Genomic DNA, 23,649 nt, shown 5'->3' with positions numbered 1-23,649 from the left:
TTTTCTACTCTTCAGAGCACTCAAAGCGCTTTACACAACTTGTGCATTCACCCATTCACACCCATTCGCACAAGCAAATTTTTCCTAGATGCTTTCTAACTGACATTCACACACATTCATACTCCGATGAATGCATCGGAGAGCAATTTCGGGTTAGTATCTTGCCCAAGGATATTTGGCATGCAGACTAGGGGAAGCCAGGAATCGAACCACCAACCTTCCGATCAGTAGATGACCTCCTCTACCACCTGAGCTACAGCCACAGCCACCCTACTGACACTTGGTATCAATAGGGTGATGAGGTGATGAGAAAAATGTACAAAAACTTTTTCCAATTTTGATGCTGATACCAAAATACCATGCAGATACCAAGTGTCAGTCCTATAGCACTGTTAAGTAATTATGTGTTAAGCAACATCAGGCTTTAGTTACACTGTTATACTGTTTTTGCAACTTTCTAAGGTAAAATGAATATGTCCAGGTATAAATGTGTATCGCTCTGGTATTCATTTATAAAATAATCAATGCCAACTGGATCGAAATAAATAAAGTGTTAATCTTTTTCACCTAATTTATTTGAAAAGGTCTTAGTGTGAGAGACTTTACTGTTTACTGCTGTCATTTACAGACAGGGTGCTTTCCCTGTTCTCACTGTGTGAACACCTCCTCATCTGAGCTCGTGGAGTGGAGCTGACAAGAGTCACTGATGACACCTTATGTTACCATAATAACGCAAAATCTAAATCTAAGTATTAGACCAAAATGAAAGAGAAGCCAGCATGAAAAAGAATTGTGTACTCCTGAGCTTTTCACTTGACCACAAAAAACGACTGCAAGCTTTGCAAGCTCTGCAGATGTAGAAAGAAAAGCTACAGTAGCAGGTATGAAATACCTCCAAAGTGTTATGAGTGAAGACTGCTGGCATGTTGGTATAGTAAACACAGAACAAAATAGAACTGAATTGAATACTTCAACACCATAGGTTGACTCATCTTCACAATCCCTCATCTAGCTTCTTTGGATCAATAGCTAAATATTGATTATCCTGGTCTGAAGTTTAGATTCTTTGAAGTCTTAGAAATATAGTCAAAAGAAGACGGTTGAAGATAGTGGATACATGGAAAGCTGAAGTTGGGGAGAGCAACAGAAAGGCCAAGTCCAGAACAGACACTGAATAGGTTTTCAAGTTTTTTGCTATATGCACAGTGGAAAACATGTTGCCCTGTCAGATCTTTTTTCTTTGCTGTCCACAACAAATGCAGAAAAACATATAAACATATAAAATAGCTACACAGAAGAAATGATCATTAAAGACAATTTAAAAAACAACTATAAACCCAGCATATATAGTCAAAAACATGATAAATAGGAAACGCTAGCATGGTGGTGGGTTGCATCCATCTTTAATATACAGTCTATAGAAGTGACTAGTCAGTCACTCAGTAGGCCTCAGTAGGCCTGTCCTAAAGCTTTTCAGCTTTAATGGGATCTCGGTGCACAAAATGAACATTATGTTGTCCTCAACAAGACTTTAAACTAGAGCAAGACCATAAGGTGTTTACTGAGGTTACAGTCCAAGGTAGCTGAAAGCTTCTAGTCATGCTTCTTTTTGAAACCAGAGTCGCCGCCTGATGGCCATTAGAAAGAAATGCAGGTTTAAGGCATTAGCTGCACAGCACAAGAGGACCGGAGAGGGGAAAAGTGTCATCTTATACTTGATGCCATTTCTTTAACGTAGTGATTACAGTCTGTTCATAGAATGAATGCAGTATCTAACAGCAGCTGAGTAGTGGAAACTGGCGTCAAAGGCTTCTTTGATGCTTTGTTTGGAGCCAAGTCTGAGTGTGCCACATACTGTACGTGGTACAAAGTCTGTTGGTCGCTTGAAACTGAATTAGCTGTCACTGTCAAAAAGGGTTAACATCAAGTAATCACTACATCCCGAAGTGGTTATGCAATTCACTCAGCTGTGTGGGTCTGATGCGTGTGTCACGTGTCTGCGTTTGGACTCACTCTTTGCCGTAGTGCATCAGCACAGCCAATGTATAGTCAGTGTGCATATGTGTGATGGGACAAATAGAAGGAAAGAAGACGGGAGATATCAGTTTGGCAGCGACTTGAGTGTCCTTTCATTATCCAGTTGGCTTTGTGTTCCTCATTTGGAGGCCAAGAGCGGCCCACAGTGGAAGCAAAGCTGCTCCCTGCTATAACTGCCTTGATGTTGATCTTAAAAAGCTTCCATAAAAACCTTTTTCTGGGCAGCAGAGCAGCTCTTTAGGAAGTGCATTGTTCCATTTCCTGTTTGACAGTCACAGCCGTGCCTCAGATTAGTGCTTGGCAAAATACTTGGCTGAGATGATTTCTACTAACTGCAGTAAAGAATATTTCCTTTCTCTTCGACACCTTATTGTGATACTAATGTGAAAAGCGTTCAGCTCCTCATCACTACTTCACTGTCGTGTTATGCAAGTATATGTCATATATTATCTGATCTGTTTGTGCAGAACCTCTGTGATGACAGCTTGTTGGCAGATTAGCTGATAAAGATGCATGTGTCGTATGGCTGTTATTGTAATCCCCACCCGTGCTCCTTCTATCTTAGGTGATCTGGGTGTGCAATAACTGCCGAAAGCAGCAGGAGATTCTGACCAAGCCAGGGGAGTGGTTCACCGGGCCCCCCGGGAAGCCCGCTGGCCTCGGTTCAGCCGTCAGCGAGCCATCAGTGTGCCAAGCTCCCGGGGATAAGAAGCTCAGATCTCGCTCCCAAGCACCACCGGGGTCCACCACTGCAATCTACGACCCCAACCGACCGAGCGCACCTGGGACCGCGCCTGGCACTGATGCTCGGTCGCTCAGTGAACCACCACGAGACACGTAAGGCGGAGCTATAAAGTAGAACCCGTGTTTCTGTGGAAAAATGCATATGCAGACATGGGCAAACAAAAGACATATTTTATTCTTTTACCTCATGGGTGCGATGAACATCACTGAAAAAGTGTGAAATGTTCAATGTTAAAATATAAAGGAGAGTAATTTGCTGACAAAGTTTTTTTTTTTAATGCTGTTGTGGTCACAAGTTGTTTTTCCAAATGATTGATTTAATCTCTTTAAAAAATAAGAATTGGCTGCACAACTTTGCATTTATTTTGGATTTTCTCAAATGAACATGGGGTCAAAGTAGACTTACAGGTTTAATTATATGCATGTTGTCCCTCAACCACATACTTTTGCTAGCCATCAATAAGCTTCTGACTTAATTCTGCATATTTGACCACTCATCTTGGCAGAATTGATATTTTTTACTCAAATTGGTTGGTTTCCTGGGATGAACCCAGCTTTGAAATGTAGTCCACATTCAGATTGGGGTGGTGGGAATTCCACACGCTTAATATGACCCTGTTTAACCATTACAAAACCACTTGTGATGTGTGTTTGGGATCATTGTCCTGTTGGAACACCCAATTGTGTTTCAACCATCCAGCTGTTGATCTGTGGGGAAGTTGAAGAATTTGGAGGTAGTTCTTCTTCTTCATTATTCACTTTTACAGTGGACTACTATTGCTAGCCCAGAGCACAACACTACCATCACCATGCTTGGCTGCTGGTACAGTTTTTTTAGCTCTGAAAGGCTCGCTTTTACTCCTCCAAACATACCTCTTGTCATTGTGGTTAGTTGCTTGAATTTGTCTGACCATAAAACCTTTCAGGCATTTGACTTCTTCATGTGGCAGCACACTTTCCATTTGTGTATTGGTCAGTCCAAATACTCCAAATACCAAAACAAATACTCGTCATGCTGGAAAGAGAAACTACCAGTTGTAATCAATAATTTTTTATGCATGAATCATGTAATTGAGACTGTGTGTATAATTTAGATCTTTTGTGGATTAGTGAAAATAATAATAATAATAATAATAATAATAATAATAATAATAATAATGTGCACCCAGTTCTTGTTTTATAAAGTAATTAAGGATGTATGCTGTACGATTTTTTTCTACCCCTGAAAAAGAACAATTAATTAAACATAATTAAAAGTCCAATATTCCCATTAAGTGTCCATGCCCATGATGAGTCTATGTGCACCTCTGGTCTCAATTTTATACATTTCCTCTGTTTGCAGCAACATGTGCATTTAATATCTGTGCAGGTACCCTGTGGATTTTATGGTAGCATGCAGATACAGAGATGAAGATCAATGTGTAAAATTGCTGCTACATTTACATAATGAGGTGACAAGAGCTCAATACTCAAAAAACTCCCACACAGAATGTGATCAATCCATCTAAGGCCTGAGTACTGTGAAGGCAACAGCATATGATTCACCCTTAATTTGTCACCCTCTGATACTGTGACTCAGTAATGGAGGGATCCACCTTAATTTGAAAAATGAGAAGGTGCTGCACGCGCTGGAGTTACTCTGGAGTGATGGTACTCTCTTTCAGATCATATCACTTCCAAAGACAATGACCACTAACATCGCTGCATTAGGTTGTTTTGAGGAATAATAAAAAAAGAAAAACAAACAAACACGTAAAGCAAGTAAAAATATACTGTTGGTGTTTATCCTTTCCCAATGTTTACTGACAATATTTTCTGGGACATCATCTCCCAAGCCAGAGCTGGTGCTGACAGAACAATAAAAACTACACTGTAAAAAGACAGATGTTGACATTGTTTACATGAACAGCAGTGGGTCCACTCAAATCCTCCTGTAACACCAGGAATATTTCTCATATTATTGCAATAAACAGCAAAAACATGTGCTTTTGTTTTCTTTAAAAATATAAAACCCAATTGATTTACAGCCTTTTTGGTTAAGAAGACATGTGATCAGATACCTGTACTGAAAAAAAATCAATTTAAAAATAACATGTTCATTTAGCTACATGAAATTTAGCAGAGACATGTTAATGTTACATAATGTATTACTCCTTCATGGAGCTTTGCAGATCCTCAACTAGATCTTAGAGTTGTCACTAGGGGGCAGAGTGGAGTGGAGAAGACGGGAGTCATATTATGCAAAGAATCTTTGTAATGAGGTGAAGCCAGCTAGGATAGGCTCCAGCCACCCCACAACCCTGATAAGGATAAGCGGAGGAGAATGCATAGATGAGGTGAAGCCAAATGTTATTTATTATCTAAAGTGTCCATGACAGTCATTCTCTATATTTCTTATAACTTTCTCATTTGTTTTCTTCTTCTTCATGGTGAACTCTGCTGTTGATCCTTTTCCGTTCTCCACCAGTCAGTCTCTGACCTATTTATATTGTCATCACCATCACACCCCTGGCTTCCAAGAGCACTGCACATAAGCGCATGTCTGCAAACAGACATCATCACACAACCATAAATCCCACATCAGATGTGTGGAAAGGACAGCCAGCCAATGGTTATTCAATGTCCAAATGTTTGCTTTGTGTTTATTGCACTAATGGCATTTCAGCACTCCCTTTATGTATAGCTGGAGAACTAGCAATACATACATACAATACATTTTTTAAAAGACAGAGCCAAAGATATCTTGATTTTTTACTCTATTAGTTCTGACCTCTGCTAGTTCCATAATTTGGGATTTGTGGGGTTCACTGATTAATACTGCTTTTCTTGAGATGCTCCTCTTCAAGAGCCACGTTTTTCAAAAGAACCACAATGTACTGGTAGCCATCAATTCCTGGATTCACCAGATAATTGAACTTCATAAACCTCCTCAAGAGCAAGTGAAATGTGTAAAATTGTTAAAAAGTGCCCATTTTATCTTGTGTTGTCTCAGCCAGCAGAAAGAAAGCAGTCCTAATGCTTGTGTTATTGAGCACCATCTCCCACATTCCTCATTTGCTTCCATTATACAATGATGGATTATGCCTCTTAGCATTGTTTCCTATGCCATTCATTGTAATGGAAGAATGAGGCTACTTAATAGTAGAACGAGTTTTCACTTGTGACATTCTGTTAGTGGACACTAATGTTAACAATGAAATGGTAACAGATGCAAATCACACCAGTGGCATTTGTCACACATGGCTTAAGTGGATACATTGTATAAGCAGAAGCTAAAAGCAGCCACATACATTAACCAAAGTCTTCCACCCTCCACGTGCTGTCACAGCTGTCTGTGATGCTCGGTTTGTGACTCACTTCCGCCAAATGAATCATATAGCTACTCATTGAAGAGCCTTCTTACGCGCACATGTGATGATTTATTGTTAACTCAATGGGAACAGAAAACTTCGGAATTTCAGATTGTGTGACAAAACACCCTATCGCCGACTTGTTAAGTGATGATGTAATGCCCTGTGACACCCCGAGTGACAGATACTGATTTACAGGTTAATTATTATTGGCAGTGAAGGCAAAAACAATGAGATGATTCAGTTTGCATTAACCTGTGTAACATTGTCACTCACACGTTGCCGTTGTAAGCTTCCTGCTGAACAGTTCTCTAACCAAACCAGTATCTTGTCTGACATCACCCCTCATCTGTATACTTTCCCTCCTCAGGAGGAATGGACGGGGTGGAGGAGCTGGTCGGGGAGAGCGGCGGCAAGGCCAGCCCAGGCTGAAGACCCAAGTCTCCATGGACCGGGACCTCAGGGGGGAGTCTAGGGAACGCAGGGAAAGTCGGCGCCTGACAAAGGGACGTTCTCTGGAGCACGATCCTGTGGGAGGTGTTGGAGTAAGACGGACAGAAGAGGGGGATTACCATCACATGGACCACACCGGTGCGCCCCCTCGACAAGCAGGGCCCGTCCCTCCTGGAGGCAGGGGCCATCCTGTGCCCGGGCAGGGTCGAGGCACAGGCGTAGGGGGAGGTGAGGTCGGGGACGGTGCCCGACCTGGACAGAGGACAGCGGGTGGGGTAGGTGGGCTGCATGAACATGCTCTTTCACAGCAAGCCCCTCCCCCTGAACTCAGAGAACCTCCTGATTCAGGTCCTGGCTCAGCCCCGGGCCAGGGACCCTCAGTGAAACGGACCAAACGGGACAAAGCTGAGAGCATGCTGCGCAACGATTCGCTAAGCTCTGATCAATCGGAATCTCTGCGTCCGCCACCGCCGCGGCCCTACAAGTCAAAACGAGGGCAGGGGGCCGGAGGGAAGAGACAAACGAGCGTCAGTAGTTCAGAGGAGGAGGGCGGGACCACGCCTGAGTACAGCAGCTGTGAGGATGCCGAGATTGAAAGTGTCAGCGAGAGAGGTGAGAGAATATCCATCATTACCTTCTGTTCATGAAGAAACTGTGGCATATATTGATATCTGTCTGGTCATTTGTTTGTTTATCCGTCCATTCAATTCACGAGATATTTATTTTGACAGAAGATGAGGAAATGATCCACCCTACCCTTTGTTTATGGCATCTTAAGTCAGAGCGGTACATTAGCCTTGTTCTTCAAGCGACAACATTTTTGATTTAGATTTTAAAACCAAAATCTCTGTTTTAATGTGTTTTTTTGCTGTGAACTATCATCAACCAGGAAGACAATATAATATAAAGGATGGAAATTTATAGTCATGCAAAATAATAAAACATTTTAGTAAGTAAGATGTAAGTTAAGATCAAATAAATAAAATAAGATGATCATTCATTTTCAATTATTTTAAAAAATCCAGCTTTTTAAAAATTGCCTTTCACAATAAAAGTGTGTATTATAAGCCTGACGGACTGCCAACTTAAGGACCGGTGATTTTTTCCTTTAATACAAAAGCTTTGAGCTAGTGCATGTATTTTTTTTAGCCTGCTGTTATTATTATGTTTTGCATATTTAAAATCAGCTGGAAAGTCCATAAAGACCTCTAAAGACTACCACATAAAGATTACAACTTATTCTTATTCCTATATTCTTTTACTTTCTTAGCTCACATTCATCCACTGATTTTGGATTACCATCGGTTAGAATATTTGGAATGAACATAAACCTTCATTTAGTGCTTTCTCTCTTGTAAAGAGTTTACTGCTGGACTGTAGCTATACTAAGTAACATGTGAAGCAATTACTTAAAAAAACAAACAAAAAAAAACTAGATCCCTATGGACAACCCAGAGTGGGATCCCTGGAGGACATTGTGTTAATGTTATATTATTTTTTATTATATTCCAGTCTCCAGGGCACCCACTAGACTGTGTGGGTCTTTAGCATTAGGCACATAAAAATCCCCACCTTACCAACAGAATTTATTTCACATCATGCATTTCATTGTATTGGTGCTGCACTTGCAGGGTGTATGTTTGAACGCTCCCATCTGACCACTATATTATGGGAAATGAATTTAAGAAGTGCAGACAGTTGTTCGGTTTCCATCTGTGATCCTCACTTGCACTGTGTCAGTCTGCGAGGCTACAAACGTTTCGCTTCTTTAACACCGTGTGCTTGCTGATCACAGGTGAGGCGACTCTGATGTAACCTCCTGATTTGGAGAAGCACTGCTCGTTTATCAGGTTTTTTTTATAATGCTTAGTGAAGCGCTAAAACCTCATGTGTTACACACCAAACGGCTTGAGAACAAGCTTTGCAAAGGCAACATTTGAGAGGCGTGGTCTGGCTGCGCCTGCAGAAACGTGGCACGTCCTGCGACATTCTCTAATGTTTTGTGTGCCGTGCATGCAGCAGGCTGTAGCCGGCAGTCCGGGTTGTCAAAATGAGCAGCTACCCAATAAACTGCCATGCACGTTAACAAGTGTGTGTATCTGAACGTTTTCCTGTGTGTCATATTGTATTGTTTTCAGCTTGGCCCTGAGGGAGGACAATCCCACACTGAGCACACATGTACGTGTGTGCGTGTAGTGTGTTTGTGATGGGGGCAGTTTGACCCCAGTTAATCCCAGGCTTGACCTTCTGTGGCTTTGCATAGCCAACTATGTCCCCAAGCCTGAGCACACACAACTGTTTACACTCTAACCTTGTCATGTCCAAGCTGGGTTATGTCACTTCACTACTAACCATTCCAAGGCATTTGGACTGGCTGCTATGTATCCGACTGTGTTAAAAATAATACAAGCCATAAATAAATATACACAGCTGGAAGGAAGTCATATTTTTCACTGTTTAGCAGCTTGTAACCAGTGCTACAAAAGCATTGCTTGAGTTAAATATGACCAGTCTCATATTTCAGAGCTGCTGTTTTTCTATCACTTCCTGGGAGTCCCATTCTTGCCACTTGTCCTGTGGGCTCTGTCATTTCAAAACGCATCAAGAAATTTGCGTAGAGAGCAAACTCCTCTCACAAACTTACCTGAATTTTAGTCCAGAGGATCGTAGCTGGTGATGAGAGTTGGGTCCTTAGGTAGTTAGTAGCTAGTCATAAATAGCAGTTAGATAGCAGTTTGTACTGTAACAGCAAGCTTAAGTAATGTCATTCAGCTAAGTGATAACGTAAGGATGCATGGATTTTCTAAAAAGGTTTTTGGGCCTTTAAAGATCACTCGTGACTCTTAGAGTTCACCTCTCTTTTCCTCATCTCATCTAATAATAATTAACAGAACCCAACAATCACACTGATTGTATTCTCATGCTACATTAAATTTTATTTTCACTGGAAACCAACAAAAGTGTGGAGCATTCTGTGGAGCAAAGGGTAGAGCGCCAGCCTGGACCCACACCAGCCGCTGTGACATTCATCATGTGGAGGTTTAGGATGAGAGTGTGCTGTCAGGCCAGGTTTTAAACACATTGGTGTGGCAGCAATTCGCTGCTTCCTTTTTTAGCTCGAGACTGAGACCAGGTCAGCGCCAAGATGTGGTTGCTGGCAGCTAAGGAGCATCCAGGCATGTAAATCATTGTAAATTCGGGGCACAGTAGATCTGTGCAAGTATTGTCCTACATACAAACATGCGCTACCAACTCACACTCTCAATGGAAGAAAGGGAAACATGATACAAACACTTGAGAATTCTGTCAGGCAGTATTTAATCTATTGCATTTTAGATTAATTGGTTTTACTTGGATTTTATAGAGATGTAAATAAAGGCAGACTTATTGATTATAGTCGAGTTTGCCAGATAAAATAACTGATGCTGGCAGGTTTTATCAGCTACAGTTAAAAGCTAACTAATAGTTACTCTGTGTGCTGGTGTTCCACTAGTCTTGTTATAAACGTGAACCTTGTGAAAAGGTCCTTTATGTACTCAATGTCTGCATGTAGTGTCCTTGTACCAGGCACCAGACAGAAATAAACTAACAGCCCCTTTGCTGTAGAGCTAGCTAGCCCTGTGTAAGATGTAGGCTAAGATAAACAAGTAAAATCATGTTCTAGCATAACTTGTTTAGCATAGATACGTATTTGTGTTTTTGAAAATGTAATCTGTTTAAACAGTAGCCTTTTAGGGCTACAAAATTAAAAAGGAGTTTTGTCTCTTTGTCGTTAAAGTTAAATGGAGTTACTGAAGTGTAGAGCTAAAATTAGCTTCAGTTCCGACGCAGCCAGAAGTTAAAAAAAGAATTTTTAACCACATGATCACGGATTAGTTTAAATTACTACATATTGGTAAATGTAAGAGAATTTCTTTTATCTTTCTGTGTTTAATAACCTTTAACAGGTACTGATAAATGCACAACATTGGTACTTGTTTGATTTTTACTGACTTTTGAGTGATAGGGTAAGTACTGTCAAGTAGTTGGTACTTGACATAAACAGTCATAAACAATAGATGGTACTCATACAGTGTAGGGTATTTCCATGTTATGTATTCAGAATACGTTAGAGTAACGTATTCTGAGTACTTTGGATTACTTAATATATTATCATGCTTTTTACAACTACATGAATGTACTATTTCTGTGTGATTTATTACTATTAAGGTTACTCGCCATACCAATACCAACTAGATTTTTAAATCTTAATATAAAATGAGTAACAGTAGGGTGGACATTAGGTAAGGCTGCACTTTTTGCAGCGATCTCGTATAGAAAACTATTCCGCGTGTATATAAAACAGGTCCGCAGCTCTGAACAGTAGTAAAGGGACTTCTGAGTGATACATTGGATTCTGTGTCGGGCTCGTAGCCGAAAACTAGCTTTACTTTGTTGTCTGGGTCAACTTTGCTAGCGAGAGACAGAGAGAGGCTGCTCCAACTGAACTTATTGTTTCGAGTCCTCAAGTGGCCATCTGGGTCTCTCTTCAAAAGCAAGGCAATCTCTAATCCTTACAAATGTAAAAAAGTAATTATAACTTACTATTAGAGGGTGTATCTGTATCCCTGTGTTGGTGTTGTTCTTGTATTTTCGTAATAATGTTTGTCCATGATCAGCATTACAACTGACCAATCACGTTGTTGTGATGTTATAGCATCGCAATAAAAAAAGCCTGTGGTTATGTAAAACTTTCTTCTGGAATAAATGGTAAGCATTGCAAGTGTTTTCTTTATTAATTTATGCAACATAATAAATATGTTATTAAGTTAGGTTTGTTGTTTTAGGCAAATTTAGGCTACTCATGTTGGTTTGCTAGTGATAGTTAAAAAGAATTGGCTGACTCCTGCTAGCTGAATGCTCAGAAAATGTAATTGCTGAGTTGTAATACTGATCCTGGACCAATTAATGCTCTATTAGAGATAGTAAGCTAGCTAGCTGTGCATGGTAACACTTGCAGCTTCCAAATGCTTTTGCTCCTCTTTGTTTGGTTTTAAGAACACTGTAAAAACAAAATGCCAAAGTCTTGTTGAGCTGTGACCGGATAAATTCGGTTCCCGTGGTTTTGGTCAAACTGCAGGTTCTTCTTTATAGAGAATACATTTTATTTAGGCCATGTGGCCAAGGCTTTTCCTGCATAAGCAAAGAATTTTTAGCCACAGTCAAAGTAAAATCACCAGAAATGTCATAAAATTAACACACGGTAACTATTTGCCTGTTAATTTCATGGACAAACCTTATGTGTGGATTCACCCTCCACAAAGGCTCCTTGTAGGCCATGAAACATTGATGGGTTTCTGTAAATATTCTATTATTAGGATCGTAAAGGTTTATTTTTAAAGGGCTTATTTCACACTGTCTCTTTTAGGAAACGTGAAAAATATTATTTGTTGTTAAAGTCCCATTCCAAGTTGTGTTCAAAACCGTGTCCTGAGCCCGTAGTGGAGTTTTCTCTTTCTTTGTTGCCATTAAAAGTGCCGAAACACAAAAACAATACACACTCGCAGCCATGTGGCTCACCCACTGCATGAAACTATGTTCACGCTCAAATTATGAAACTAAGAACTGGGTTGAGCATTTGCTTTAAGATTACATAATATCACTATAAGTTGTCCCAAGCCATTAACCTCATAGCTTCCCCGGCTCCTAGGAATGCTCGGCTCTGTTTTACTCTGTGTCATAACAGTGTCGTCCAGGTCCTGCGCACAGTGCAGCACTGCCCTGCAGCCCGTGTGTACAGGCTTTGGATTTTGGTCTACGTCACGAGCTAGAGCTAAACACAGTCTTAGGAATAAATTAATAATTAATTAATAGAAAAGGAGATTGGGCATTTCAGGCAGTGGCACCGAGGTTGTGGAATTCTCTTCCACTGTCTTTATGTTGTATAGCCTCCATTAACTCCATCACAAAGCAGCTGAGCCCATGTTTATACAGACTATGTTTTATTCTGTGGCTTTAAATTGTTATGATATGTTATGCTTTTATTTCTTGTGTTTTATTGTGAAGCACTTTATGGCTTTTTATCTGTGAAAAGTGTCACGGTCTCGCTGGCAGACCGTGGGGATGTGGGGAAAGGAGGACCCAAAATGCAGGACTCTACAGTGCAACAGTGTTTATTTACAGTGGTGACAATCCGAACAACAATAAATCCCCCCGTGCGATCCCAACTCCCGTTCCGTGTCTTCTCCTTTATCCCGTGCTCCGTGCTCTGTCTCCGTTCCCTGTGTACTCTCCGTGTGCTGCCTCCTGGTCGCCACAATTCCTCCTGAGGAAACACGTATACCAAAGGCAGCCGTGAGTACAAAACCTAACAGTAGACTTGCACTAACCTTGCACAATACACTTAAGACTGACGGGAAGTCACTCAACGATCCAGCGTCGAGGAGCTCTCAGCCACACTGTTTTGAAGCTCCTCTGACGAGGCTTGATCGGCGCCAGGTGTGTGTGGATTCCTGGGTGGGACCGGTCAGCTGGCAGGGCCACACCCACCAGGCCTAAAAGTGCCTGCCACGACCGCACCCTCACATACACAAGCACACACCCCTAAACACCTGACAGTACACCAACACGGAAAAACAGGACAGCAGACACAACCATAATAACAACAACCACAATAATGATAATAATAATAATAATAATAACTACAATAGTAGTCCACACTGCTCACGGACCCCGAATCCCTGGAACTGGGTCCGTGACAAAAAGTGCTATAAAATTCCTTTTTAACCTACTCACTCGCTGATTTTTGGTTCAAAGTTACTTTTGTAATTATTATCCACAAAGTATAAGAAAAACCCAGCTGCCTTTCCTGATATTTATTTTTAGTCCTTTTCTTAAAGAGGTTTTGCCTTAGGAGGCTACCACTGTAAATCTGAATATGTAAATGACTTGCCTGCGTAAACAAAGGTGACGCTGACGTGCTACGTCTACTTGTGGTATAGATAAAAGTATGGCTGAGCCTAGTTTGATTTCAGCTGATATCTCTTCAACAAAATATATCGATTTTTGGGGGCATAAAGCTATGTCGGTTATTTTTCTAAAACCTGTTGATGCCTTAGATTTGTTTTGGAAGATTTATAAATTTATTTACAAAAAATGACCTTTAAAGTCTGTGTTTATTAATTTGAAATAACATTTTGCATTTCAGTTTTAAGTGATTCTGCAATTTACATTTTAAAGACACAAAGAAAACATTAATCATTAATTACTCATTTTAATAACTTTATTCTTACTTTTGTGCTCAGTTTCTTGCACTGTATACTTTTGAAAAGCACTTGAATGAATATTTAAATAGCTTTAATTTTAGCATTTATTTAGCTCACTTTTGTCAAGTTCCATAACGATATCTTTGCATTTAACCCTCAATGTCTCGTGTATCATGATTGATACATACAGGGTTTGAGAGTTTTTAAGACTACATCAGTTCACTTCAGTTTTTATTATACAGCACCAAATCATAGCAACATTTTCTAAGGCATAGACCTACAATCATATAAAGACAACAGAGGACAGACCAACAATTGCATGACCCCCTCTGAGCAAGCACTTTGGCGACAGTGGGAAGGAAAAACTCCCCTTTAACAGGAAGAAACCTCCAGCAGAACCAGGTGCACGCAAGGGTGGTTCATCTGCTGCGACCGGTTGGACTCCCCAGAAAAAAAAGTAAATTGCACGATACATTTTTAAGCAATAAATTGCAAAAAATTTTGGGTGTAGAAAAAGTGCAAAATATGTGCAAATAATATTTAATTTTTATAATTTTGTCAGAACGGTCAATAAATGCTCCATGTTAAAAGACAATAGAACTTTCTGGAAATTATTTTGTGATTTAGACTTTAACAATATTAACTTTTATGATGTATAGCAGCTTTAAAACTGATCGTTAGTATTATTATCACTTAATAAGTGAATCAATTTAGTGGTTATCAAAACATATTTATTAACACATATAATTTATTACCACATATCTATATTTGTTTCATTGGCTCAACCTATGCCCGATATCTAAATAATGTGAGAAAATATCTGTTATTGACACGCTTGTGCTTGTATTTGGCCTTACATTGTGGCATTACCCCTGGAGGAGATCAATAACACCTAATCTCTGAAGTGTCTTGGATGGATTTAAAGCGTTTTAAAAGGCTTAACCATCCGTTGGTGTCATCGCTGCCTCAGTGGAAAACTTTTTAGGCCACCTGCTGCCGTGGTGATACATTTCTAATTCCAGCCCAGGCTTGAACTTTCAATAAACTTAAGCCTCCCCATTGTAAACAAGTACCTCCTGAAGAGCCCCCAAATTTGGCTGAGCTGTGTGTGTGAGGACTCCTGGTATGTGCTGTGTATACAGGGTGTGTGTGTGTGTGTGTGTGTGTGTGTGTGTGTGTGTGTGTGTGTGTGTGTGTGTGTGTGTGTGTGTGTGTGTGTGTGTGTGTGTGTGTGTGCGCGTGCGTGCGCGAAGAAGAAGAAGGAGATATAAGGGAGGTCATTGTTTCCTCTGCGACTTCCACATCTATCCAGCTGATCTGATCTCTCTTCTCTTGCAGGCGACTGGGAATGCTACCCACATGACCCCACTGTGTGGCATGTAAGTCAGTGTTTTTCCTTCTGATTAATATTTTTTCATACATTAAAGCTAGTTTTGAGAATCAGCATGAAGTTGTTCAGGTGTTATTGTTGTATTTTAATTAAAGTCCCAAGTGTGTAAACATTTATGTGGATGTACTGGAGTACCAAATAGTGCCAAATGGAGTGTTTGTCTCTTTACAGTCTGATCCTCCTGTCTTACCACAAAGTTTGTTTTTTCAATTTTTCTGAAGAATCTATTAATGTAAAACACATGATGTCTTATGGTTATTGACTATGGTTACTTTACTGTTGTGAAGTACATGGATAGTATGTTTATGTTGTTAAAGACCGTGGTGGTGACCATTGACTTAAAAACCCTGGTTTAAAATCAATCATTGTGGGCTGAGTCTAGAGAGGTCATGTTATATATGGTACATATCCATGCCAAAACAATGATGCTATAATTACAAAGGCAGATACTGACTTTGAATTATTTGAATTAATACACTCAGCTCAGCTGTCTGATCTGGGCTGTGTGGCAGCTAACTGAGAGTGATAAATAATTTATGAAGTTTTAAATAGTCCAATATGGGCTTACAGCTCTTGTTATGGTACCTAAAATTATTAAAACATTAAGTGTAGTATGATTTCTTCTTGTACCTGTGGGAGAGTTACACTCATTATCTTTATAGCTGCACTGCAATGAGTCAGTCCTGCTGTATCGAGGCTTCTTAGAGCAGAGCTAAATGCAGTCTGTGTACTGTGGCCAGTAGAAGTCCAGTCAGTAAGATAAAAATCCAAAAGAAATCCTGGTTTATCAGAGCTCGCATCTTTTACAGCTACAGTATAGACAGAAATTCAGCCTGTTACAAAAATAAGGCAAAACGTATGCTTCCTGTTTTGGATTTTGGAGTGGCCTTCAAGCCTTGTCCATTAAACACTTATCAGTGTAGTACATGAATCCAGAATGAAAATTGGTAATCAAAGTTTTTAAAAATGAAAATAAAAAACTGATTTCAGTCTCACAGTTTTACAGTAAGTACTGAGTTGAAGCTAGGAGGTAATTATCTTGGTTAAGCTTACCATTCAGACCCTAGCTCTATGAGTAGTATCCACTTTTCTCTTAGAAACAACTTTTAGGAAACAAGACTTTTGTGCACTTAAAATTTGAATTGAAAAGCCAGATCTTATGTCTTTTAAAGCTACCTCTGTAATCAGTTAAAATTATTGATAGTTTTCAAAGTGTTTTGTCAAAGTATATATGAAGTAAATACCAGTGAGTGTGCATATTTGTGAATGTGTCTGAGTGTCACTTTGCTCATTTTTATTACCATTTCCTGTGTCCTGCTGCAGCATCCTGTAACCTGGCAGCCATCCAAGGAGGGAGACCATCTGATTGGACGGATCACCCTCAGCAAGAGAACTGCTGCCATGCCGAAAGAAGCTGGCGCTTTACTGGGGTTAAAGGTCAGAGGTCACACAGACATGCAAACAGTTTCTTAAATTATTTTTCTGTCTATTAATTCTAACTGAGCCATCCTGTGTTGTCCACTTGTCAGATATTTCTCACTAACTGTTGCTGTCTGCTTCTCTTCAGGTGGTGGGAGGCAGAGTAACAGAGTCAGGGAGATTAGGAGCCTTCATCACCAAGGTTAAGAAGGGAAGCCTAGCTGATGTGGTGGGACATCTGAGAGCAGGTATCCACTAAATTGGCACAGTAGCCTCTCACAAATGCTGGGAAGTAATAATCAGTCAAATGTAAGGTCTTTATAAACATCGAAATGTCCTAACTACGATTGTTTAATAAGCTTTGTCACATAGAGAGTCTTATTGTATGTCTTGCAATAGATGATATAAGAAAAATCTTTTTTTTACCTGATACCCTGACACTTATCTTGCCTAACAAAGTGAAAATGTAGTTGTTCTTATCATAACTGTTGCGCTGTACGTTCTGACGACCTCGTCTATTCAGCTGCTGCATGCTGCAGGTTGTCTTTTCTTTTTCGCTAGTGTGTTTAGAAGAGCTAGTATCTTTTTGTTTTGTGTTGCAGGTGCTTGGTGTGGTGTAGTTGTGTCATCAGTGATTGGGAACACCTGGGCTTAGTGTTCCTGTGATCCTTAACTCCATATGCTGCAGACCTTTTTGCTTTTCTAGTGTAGTGGTTTACACATTTGGCTAACAGGCAAAAGGTTCCTAGTTTGATTTAGTCACAAATCCCTTTGAGGGTTGTGTCAGGAAGGGCATCCAGTGTAAAAAAAAAAAAAAATCAAACATGCAAAGCTACCCATTGTGGCAACTCCTTGGGGGATCAGCCAAAATTAGCTGTTCTACCTAAATAATATTTCGCACACCACACTAGCACAAAATATGCTATCACTGACTCATTGATTGACATATACCATTTTTTTCCCCTTTGGTTACTTTATGTAGTTTTGCAAAAAGAACAATTCTATTCATTTACTTGACTAATGGTGTAACGTCCCATTAATTATCATGGGTTTTGAACCAGTCTTTACAAGTTGGGCCTTGGTCTTTGATAATTTCCCAATTAGCTGGCGTTTACGGGTTTGTCCTTCCACCTGATTGATTAAGGGTGAGAAAAATTTATGTTGTTTGGAACAGTCATGGTTTTGCCTGACCAAAGAAACATAAGTGTTGACATGTTGATGTGTAACAATTTAAATGGGAGTTTTTCTCCTGTAAGGCATAGCAGCACTGTTCCTTAGGTTGTGTTTCTTGCTAGGTTGTGTGTCAGGTTGAATGCAGTTTAACTTTTTGTCTTGGGTGCATTTCATGGGTGTGAGGTTGTTGCCAGATGCTAGTTATTTCCTTGTTCTATCCTTTTCAATTTGAAGACTAGGCCTGAGTTAGTTAGGTGTTGTTTATGCAGTTAGAAGGGATGCTCGCTAGTATTACCTAGCTTTCCTACCATTTCTGAGGCTGCCGCGACCAGTTTAGAAATGGTAGGAAAGAGAATAAGCAGCCCTACCTGCAGTTTCCATGTGATGTGTTAAATAATATCAGCCTTGGGCATGCATCTTCAGAGGTAAAACCTCGAAGGGAGTTGTGTGGCAGTGATTAGGAGCAAGTCACTTGGCTATGGAATATATTGGAATATATTAGAACTTACTGCTCATGGCAAGTAACTGGGAAGCCAAATGTAATCATTAAACCTCCTTGCATCAACGTCAACTCACTGAGTTAGTGAAAGCAGCTATTTTGGGATGGTTCCTATCGTGAGGAGTTCAGGAATGATAGGAAAGGTTATAAGCGGCACTACCTGGAGTTTTTGCTTGATTTGTTGAATAATATTTGTTGTGCAGCTTCAGAGATAAAATCTCTTTAAGAGTTTTTGAGTCTTGTTGTTTTGGAAGAACACTTCAAAAAGTTGTGTCAGGAAAAAGAGCATATGAAGGCATATTGTTAAGCTCTGAAGAAAAAAAACAAGTAAATGTGTCTGCTAGACTAGCTGTTTCTTTTGAGATACCTTGTGTTGAAACACATCAAGCTACACTCCACTTGTGTTCCTTATGTGAAGAACTTCCCTGTGATGGTGCTTATTTACCGTTTACACCGGATGGTTTTATTTTCATGACAGAATACCCAATATCCTTTTCAGAAGAACCTTTTGAGCATATGCTCCTTAACTTGTGGGTCCTTTGCTTCCTTCCAAGTTGGAGCTAAAATATCTTTTTATTGTCATATGTCATATCACCCAGTTGCATATCCTTAACAACTGGTAACAACCAGGTCTGTAGTGAAAGCGACAATTTATTTCTATCTTTGAAATCCCTAAAGTGATGCAAAAATGATCAGGCTTCTAATTTTTACCTTCCAAGTTTGCCCAGTTGTTAAAACAAGTTCAGGTGCAGCACTTCCAGTCATCAGCCTATCAGCACAAAGTCAGGGCCCGTCCATCCATTCTCTTGTGCTTATCCTTGTTAGGGTCAGGGTCAGCCTATCACAGCTGTCTTAGGGCGAGAGGAAGGGTACACCCTGGACAGGTCAAAGTCAGGGTTGTTGGAGCATTTTCATCAGATGCTAAAGTCACTGTTCTTAGGCAGATTTTGGTAGAAGGGTTTTTCAATGCTTCATGTTGACAGCCAGAGAAGTTTCACAAGTGACAACTGGCTTTAGCCCCAGTGACATGGTGTTTGCCTGTTCTGTATACGGTGCTGAGGGTTTGTTGAGGGTTAAGGATGACAATGTTCCAAAAAACTAAACTGACTATGTGAATGACTTCCAGCATAGTTTATACATTCGAAGGTAGCTGGCAAAATAGAAGTTGGCTGCATCGCAAGGAATGATGAAGCTCATTTACGAAGCAGGCTGAGTGGTGCCAGTTCAGTCCTGATGATCAAGTGCTGCCTGTTGTTGGATGCTTCTTTCAGGCCAGGTCCTTCCACAGTGGTGAAGCAGATCTCACGAAAGAGTTGTTTAATTTCTACACCAGAGTTGCTTAAGAAAAGACAGCTCTGTCTGTTGAAACCACCCTTTTGTGGTTACCCAGTCACTAGTAGTAACAGAAAGGGAAAAAGTTGGTACTGGGAATTAGGCATGTGGTTGGTTTAAAGCACCAAAACTCTCATAAATGTGAATAATTTGTTAGTTCACCTAAAAGAGTTTCTGTGTGACGAGCTGGAAAAATTCCAAACGTTTATTTGCTGACACACGTTCACAAACTCACCAAATTCATTTGATGATTCATATGATTATTGATATTCCCCATTAAGCAGCACTTTTACTAGGTGTCAGCTGACAAGTGTAAGTACTTGGATGCAGAAGTCAGGTTCATACTTTAAAACAACATCATCGACCCATCATCTTCTAGCTGGCTAGCTTCTAGCTCCCTTGTTTTCTTGTCCCATTATGTGACAACACTCTCAGGTTTTGTTTAGACTCTTGGCAAGGTCAGTATCACTAAGCCTGTTGCATTTCCACTTCCATGATTGGATGACTGTATTGACCAAGTTTGATCTGCAAAGTTTATGAGTAAAGTTTATCTGTTCGAGTGATAATGGTCCTATTGATTAAAAATCTGGAATGCTACACTGTCTGTCTGGATGATGTGGTTGTATAGAATGACATTTGTGGCATTCATATGTTGTGTATTTGTTCCTTATTTAAATGTCTGTCTGCTAGGGCTGGGCGATATGACCCAAAATTCATATCTCGATATTTTTTAGCTGGATGGCGATATAAGATATATATCTCGATATATTTTTTTTAAAGCCATAAAGTAAGAACAAGAAGAGAGTTCTTAGTCACAGCTGTGTCCCAGATGTCACACAGGCACTTTTATTAACATAGAGCAGATGTACATCAAATTTACTCAAAAATAAATTATGAGCATTTATTAAATAATAATGCTCCATAAATAAAAGAAAACAATGTTGTTTTTGTGCATAACAAAAAGCTCACAATTGTGCAGTCAAAATGTAAACTAAAAGACGAGCACTATAACAAAGACAGATTTCACAGCTGCTCTGTTCCCAACTTGTACTGCGTGACTGACAGCCTGGAGTTTGAAATCCGCTTCGCAACCACGTCTCTCAACAGGTGCCATTTATGGTCCTTATACACAGTAGGGTAATATTACGTTGAAGCACAGTACGTATCACTCCGCGAGGCTCAGCCGTAATGCTCCGACAATCCATCAAGCGGTGCAGCTCCGTAGCTTACCAAAGTCGTACTAAAACATTTTTTGACAGATTGCTGAGCGCCATGTTCCACATAAAATCGGTTCGCGGCCATCAAGCACAACCAGAATTCATACATAAGGCGCGCTGTCAACTTTTGAGAAAATGAAAGGATTTTAGTCCGTGCAGCACCTCTAGGCTGCATGGCGTTAGCGTGGTTAGCTCGTTAGCGTGGTTAGCTAGCTAACACATTGACGCCGTCCAGCCCCACGCACGGGGCGATGCGCAGTAACTCGTTAATGGAGATTTGCCGTGTCCATCTTGTCGCTTCCTGCAGGTGAAGCGATGGGGGAGGAGGGGGAGTTGTGTTCAGTGAAGGAGAGGCGAGGCCGAGTAACGTTGCGTAAAGACGAAAGTGGACGAAAGAGAGGCAAACTTGCGGCTCCACAAGTATAATTATACGTAACATAGACTATATCGATATAAAGGATATTGTCACATCTTATATCTCGTATAAAAATATATCGATATTTTTTTAAAAACTCGATATATCGCCCAGCTCTACAGTGTCTGCAGTCCGACTGAACACTGACTTGGCTAAATGTGAATTTGCTATCCATTAGTAATCTACAACGAGCATGTTGTTGGCCGGTGTCAGCTGTGGTCACAACGAGGAGTGCCAAGGGAAGGCGCTGGCCAGAGAACAAAAGAAAAAAAAAGAGCTGATGTCATTCTTAGGCATGGTCGGATATTACCATAGTTTCTGCTGGAACTTTTACTGGAAGATGTCACTTCCCTTACCAGTCTGAGGAAGGCACATGCTATATATTTGTGGTATACGATGCGTGGTCTCTGAACTTGTAGTTCTAGTGTATGCTAATCAAGAGATCTAAAAATGTGGAAGTGGCCATGGTCACACGTATTGACAGATGTTCTTATGTGGGATCATGCTGCTAAGGTTAAGGTAGTATGTAGGCTGTGGTGGTGCCAGTTGACGACACTGTCTCTTTTGGCTCGTGGGCTGGGAGGTTGTATTTGTCTTTGTGTTTTGTGTTGCAGGTGTCCAGTGGGGTGTGGTTGGGTGATGATGAATTGGGAACACCTAGGTCCAGTGTTCCCCTGTATAAACGCATGCTCCACTTGTTACCTCAGGGGGAAGAATAACTTTGCACCTAAGCTATTATTGCTGCAGACTTTTGTGCTCTTCTTTTCCCAAACAATGTTTCACTTACTACATTAGCACATGTTCAAACATGCCAATGATCCTGACTCATTTACTGACATATGTCATGTTTTTTTGTCCTTTGATAACTTTATTTAGTTTTGTTAATTTCAAATAAAAACTTTATTTGTTTTAATCCTGTCAACAGCCATTACTTTGACATGGCTTTTGAGCTAGTTATGACAATGTGGACATCTGATTTCAGGTGACGAGGTTTTGCAGTGGAACGGGAAGCTGTTACCGGGAGCAACTATGAAGGAGGTTTACAACATCATCTTGGAGTCTCAAGCTGACCCTCAAGTGGAGTTGGTGGTATCCAGGCCTATTGGGTAAGTCAGGCATGAAACACGTCCAGTATACTGTCAGAGTCATATGTTTTTACCTGGTTTGTCAGTTACTAGTCTATTTGTAAATTGAAACCCTTATTTAATTAGGCAACATTTATTTGGACTCAGAGTTGACCTCAGACAAAGCAGGAGGTTATGATGCACAGCTGCATTCAACGTATTAAAAACAACTGGCCATTGCCTGCAGCTGCCAAGTTTTGGACTGGGAGATAGCCATGTCTCATATGTCCCCTTTAAAAAAGCACTTGCTTTTATTTGTCGGATGGTAAAAGCTGAATTATTATTGACCAAATAAAACTGTCTGTAAGCTCCATTAAAGACAGGAGAAGCTGAATGTGAAGTTTTTAGTCGATGGATTGCAAAGCTCAACAAGCACAGTCATGAACATACTTCTGAAGACAGTAGACGCCCTGAGTAAAATTTATTTTTAACTCTAAGTGTATCATTTCAAATCATTAGTATCAAAAGTCATCAGTAAACAAAAAAAAGTTCATTTTTCTCGAGATACTTTGAATTGGATGCTTTCAGGTACACTAACTTTGCCTTATATTTAGCAGACTTGCTAACTCTTACATTGCTAACATTAGCAAAGCTTTGGAAAAATTTAATTCAAAGAGAGGGAGTTTGAGGTGTCACCCTCTCATTTTCTATTATTGTTCAAGAGCTGTCATTTCAAAAACGTCACACAAACCAGGGTGCAAGCTGGTTTCAGGTATTTTGAATACGTTTTGCTGTTGTGTGTAATAAGGTCAATCCAGTGGGTTATTTTAAAAGTAAAGTGCCCACTGGTGCAGCTCTCAAATTTTACTTTTCTGCTTATTGATGGAAAAAAAAGTTGAATATATGAATTTCTCTCCAAACACTCACGAAGGGTGTATAGAAAATATCAGTAAGTAATCTTTTTTTTTTTTTTTAGGACCTTTTAATTCTGCCACGCTTATGGAAACTATTTTGGTTTTGCTGGTGCCATTTTGCATCCCTAAAGGAACTAACTGTAATACTGTTAAGTGAGAAATCTAATTGATGTCACTATACGGTTTTATGAAAGTAGCTGCACTGTGTGCTAAATTAAACTACAAGTTTACCTGTTGGGATGCAAAATGGCCAGCGGAAAACATCCATCAATGTATCAGTGTTTTCGCAAGCTTTTAAGCTGTTTGTGCAGCATCTGGAATTCCTATTTTTTAAACTCCTGATTAAGTCTTACCCTCGAGTAAATTCATAGACTGTATATAAAAGATGGTCACAGCAA

At 40.1% G+C, this 23,649-nt stretch overlaps 1 protein-coding gene and 1 long non-coding RNA gene across 10 annotated transcripts in view; one reads left to right on the top strand and one right to left on the bottom strand.

The window, feature by feature from the left end:
• Positions 1 to 23,649, top strand: part of rims1a (regulating synaptic membrane exocytosis 1a) — a 117,756-nt gene that overhangs the window by 63,912 nt on the left and 30,195 nt on the right. For 6 of the 9 annotated variants that reach the window (XM_080288029.1, XM_026190751.2, XM_080288028.1 and 3 more), the window contains exons 5-10: positions 2,603 to 2,874; positions 6,502 to 7,196; positions 15,167 to 15,207; positions 16,542 to 16,655; positions 16,786 to 16,885; positions 22,256 to 22,379. In XM_080288029.1, coding sequence (XP_080144155.1) covers positions 2,603 to 2,874; positions 6,502 to 7,196; positions 15,167 to 15,207; positions 16,542 to 16,655; positions 16,786 to 16,885; positions 22,256 to 22,379 — 1,346 coding nt within the window. Of the gene's footprint in view, positions 1 to 2,602; positions 2,875 to 6,501; positions 7,197 to 15,166; positions 15,208 to 16,541; positions 16,656 to 16,785; positions 16,886 to 22,255; positions 22,380 to 23,268; positions 23,287 to 23,649 lie in introns of all 9 variants that reach the window. The other 3 variants (XM_080288026.1, XM_080288030.1, XM_026190745.2) reach the window with 1 other exon arrangement.
• On the bottom strand, positions 12,721 to 13,317 carry LOC145419710 (uncharacterized). The gene is made up of 2 exons (XR_013901041.1): positions 12,978 to 13,317; positions 12,721 to 12,888 (listed from the first exon to the last, which is right to left on the bottom strand). It is a non-coding gene; the product is annotated as an uncharacterized LOC145419710 (long non-coding RNA).

Source organism: Astatotilapia calliptera, chromosome 13, assembly GCF_964374335.1.
Source record: "Astatotilapia calliptera chromosome 13, fAstCal68.1, whole genome shotgun sequence".
Taxonomy (NCBI): Eukaryota; Metazoa; Chordata; class Actinopteri; order Cichliformes; family Cichlidae; genus Astatotilapia; species Astatotilapia calliptera.
Note: the sequence above shows the minus strand (reverse complement) of the source record. Positions and strands in the feature narration are given on the sequence as shown.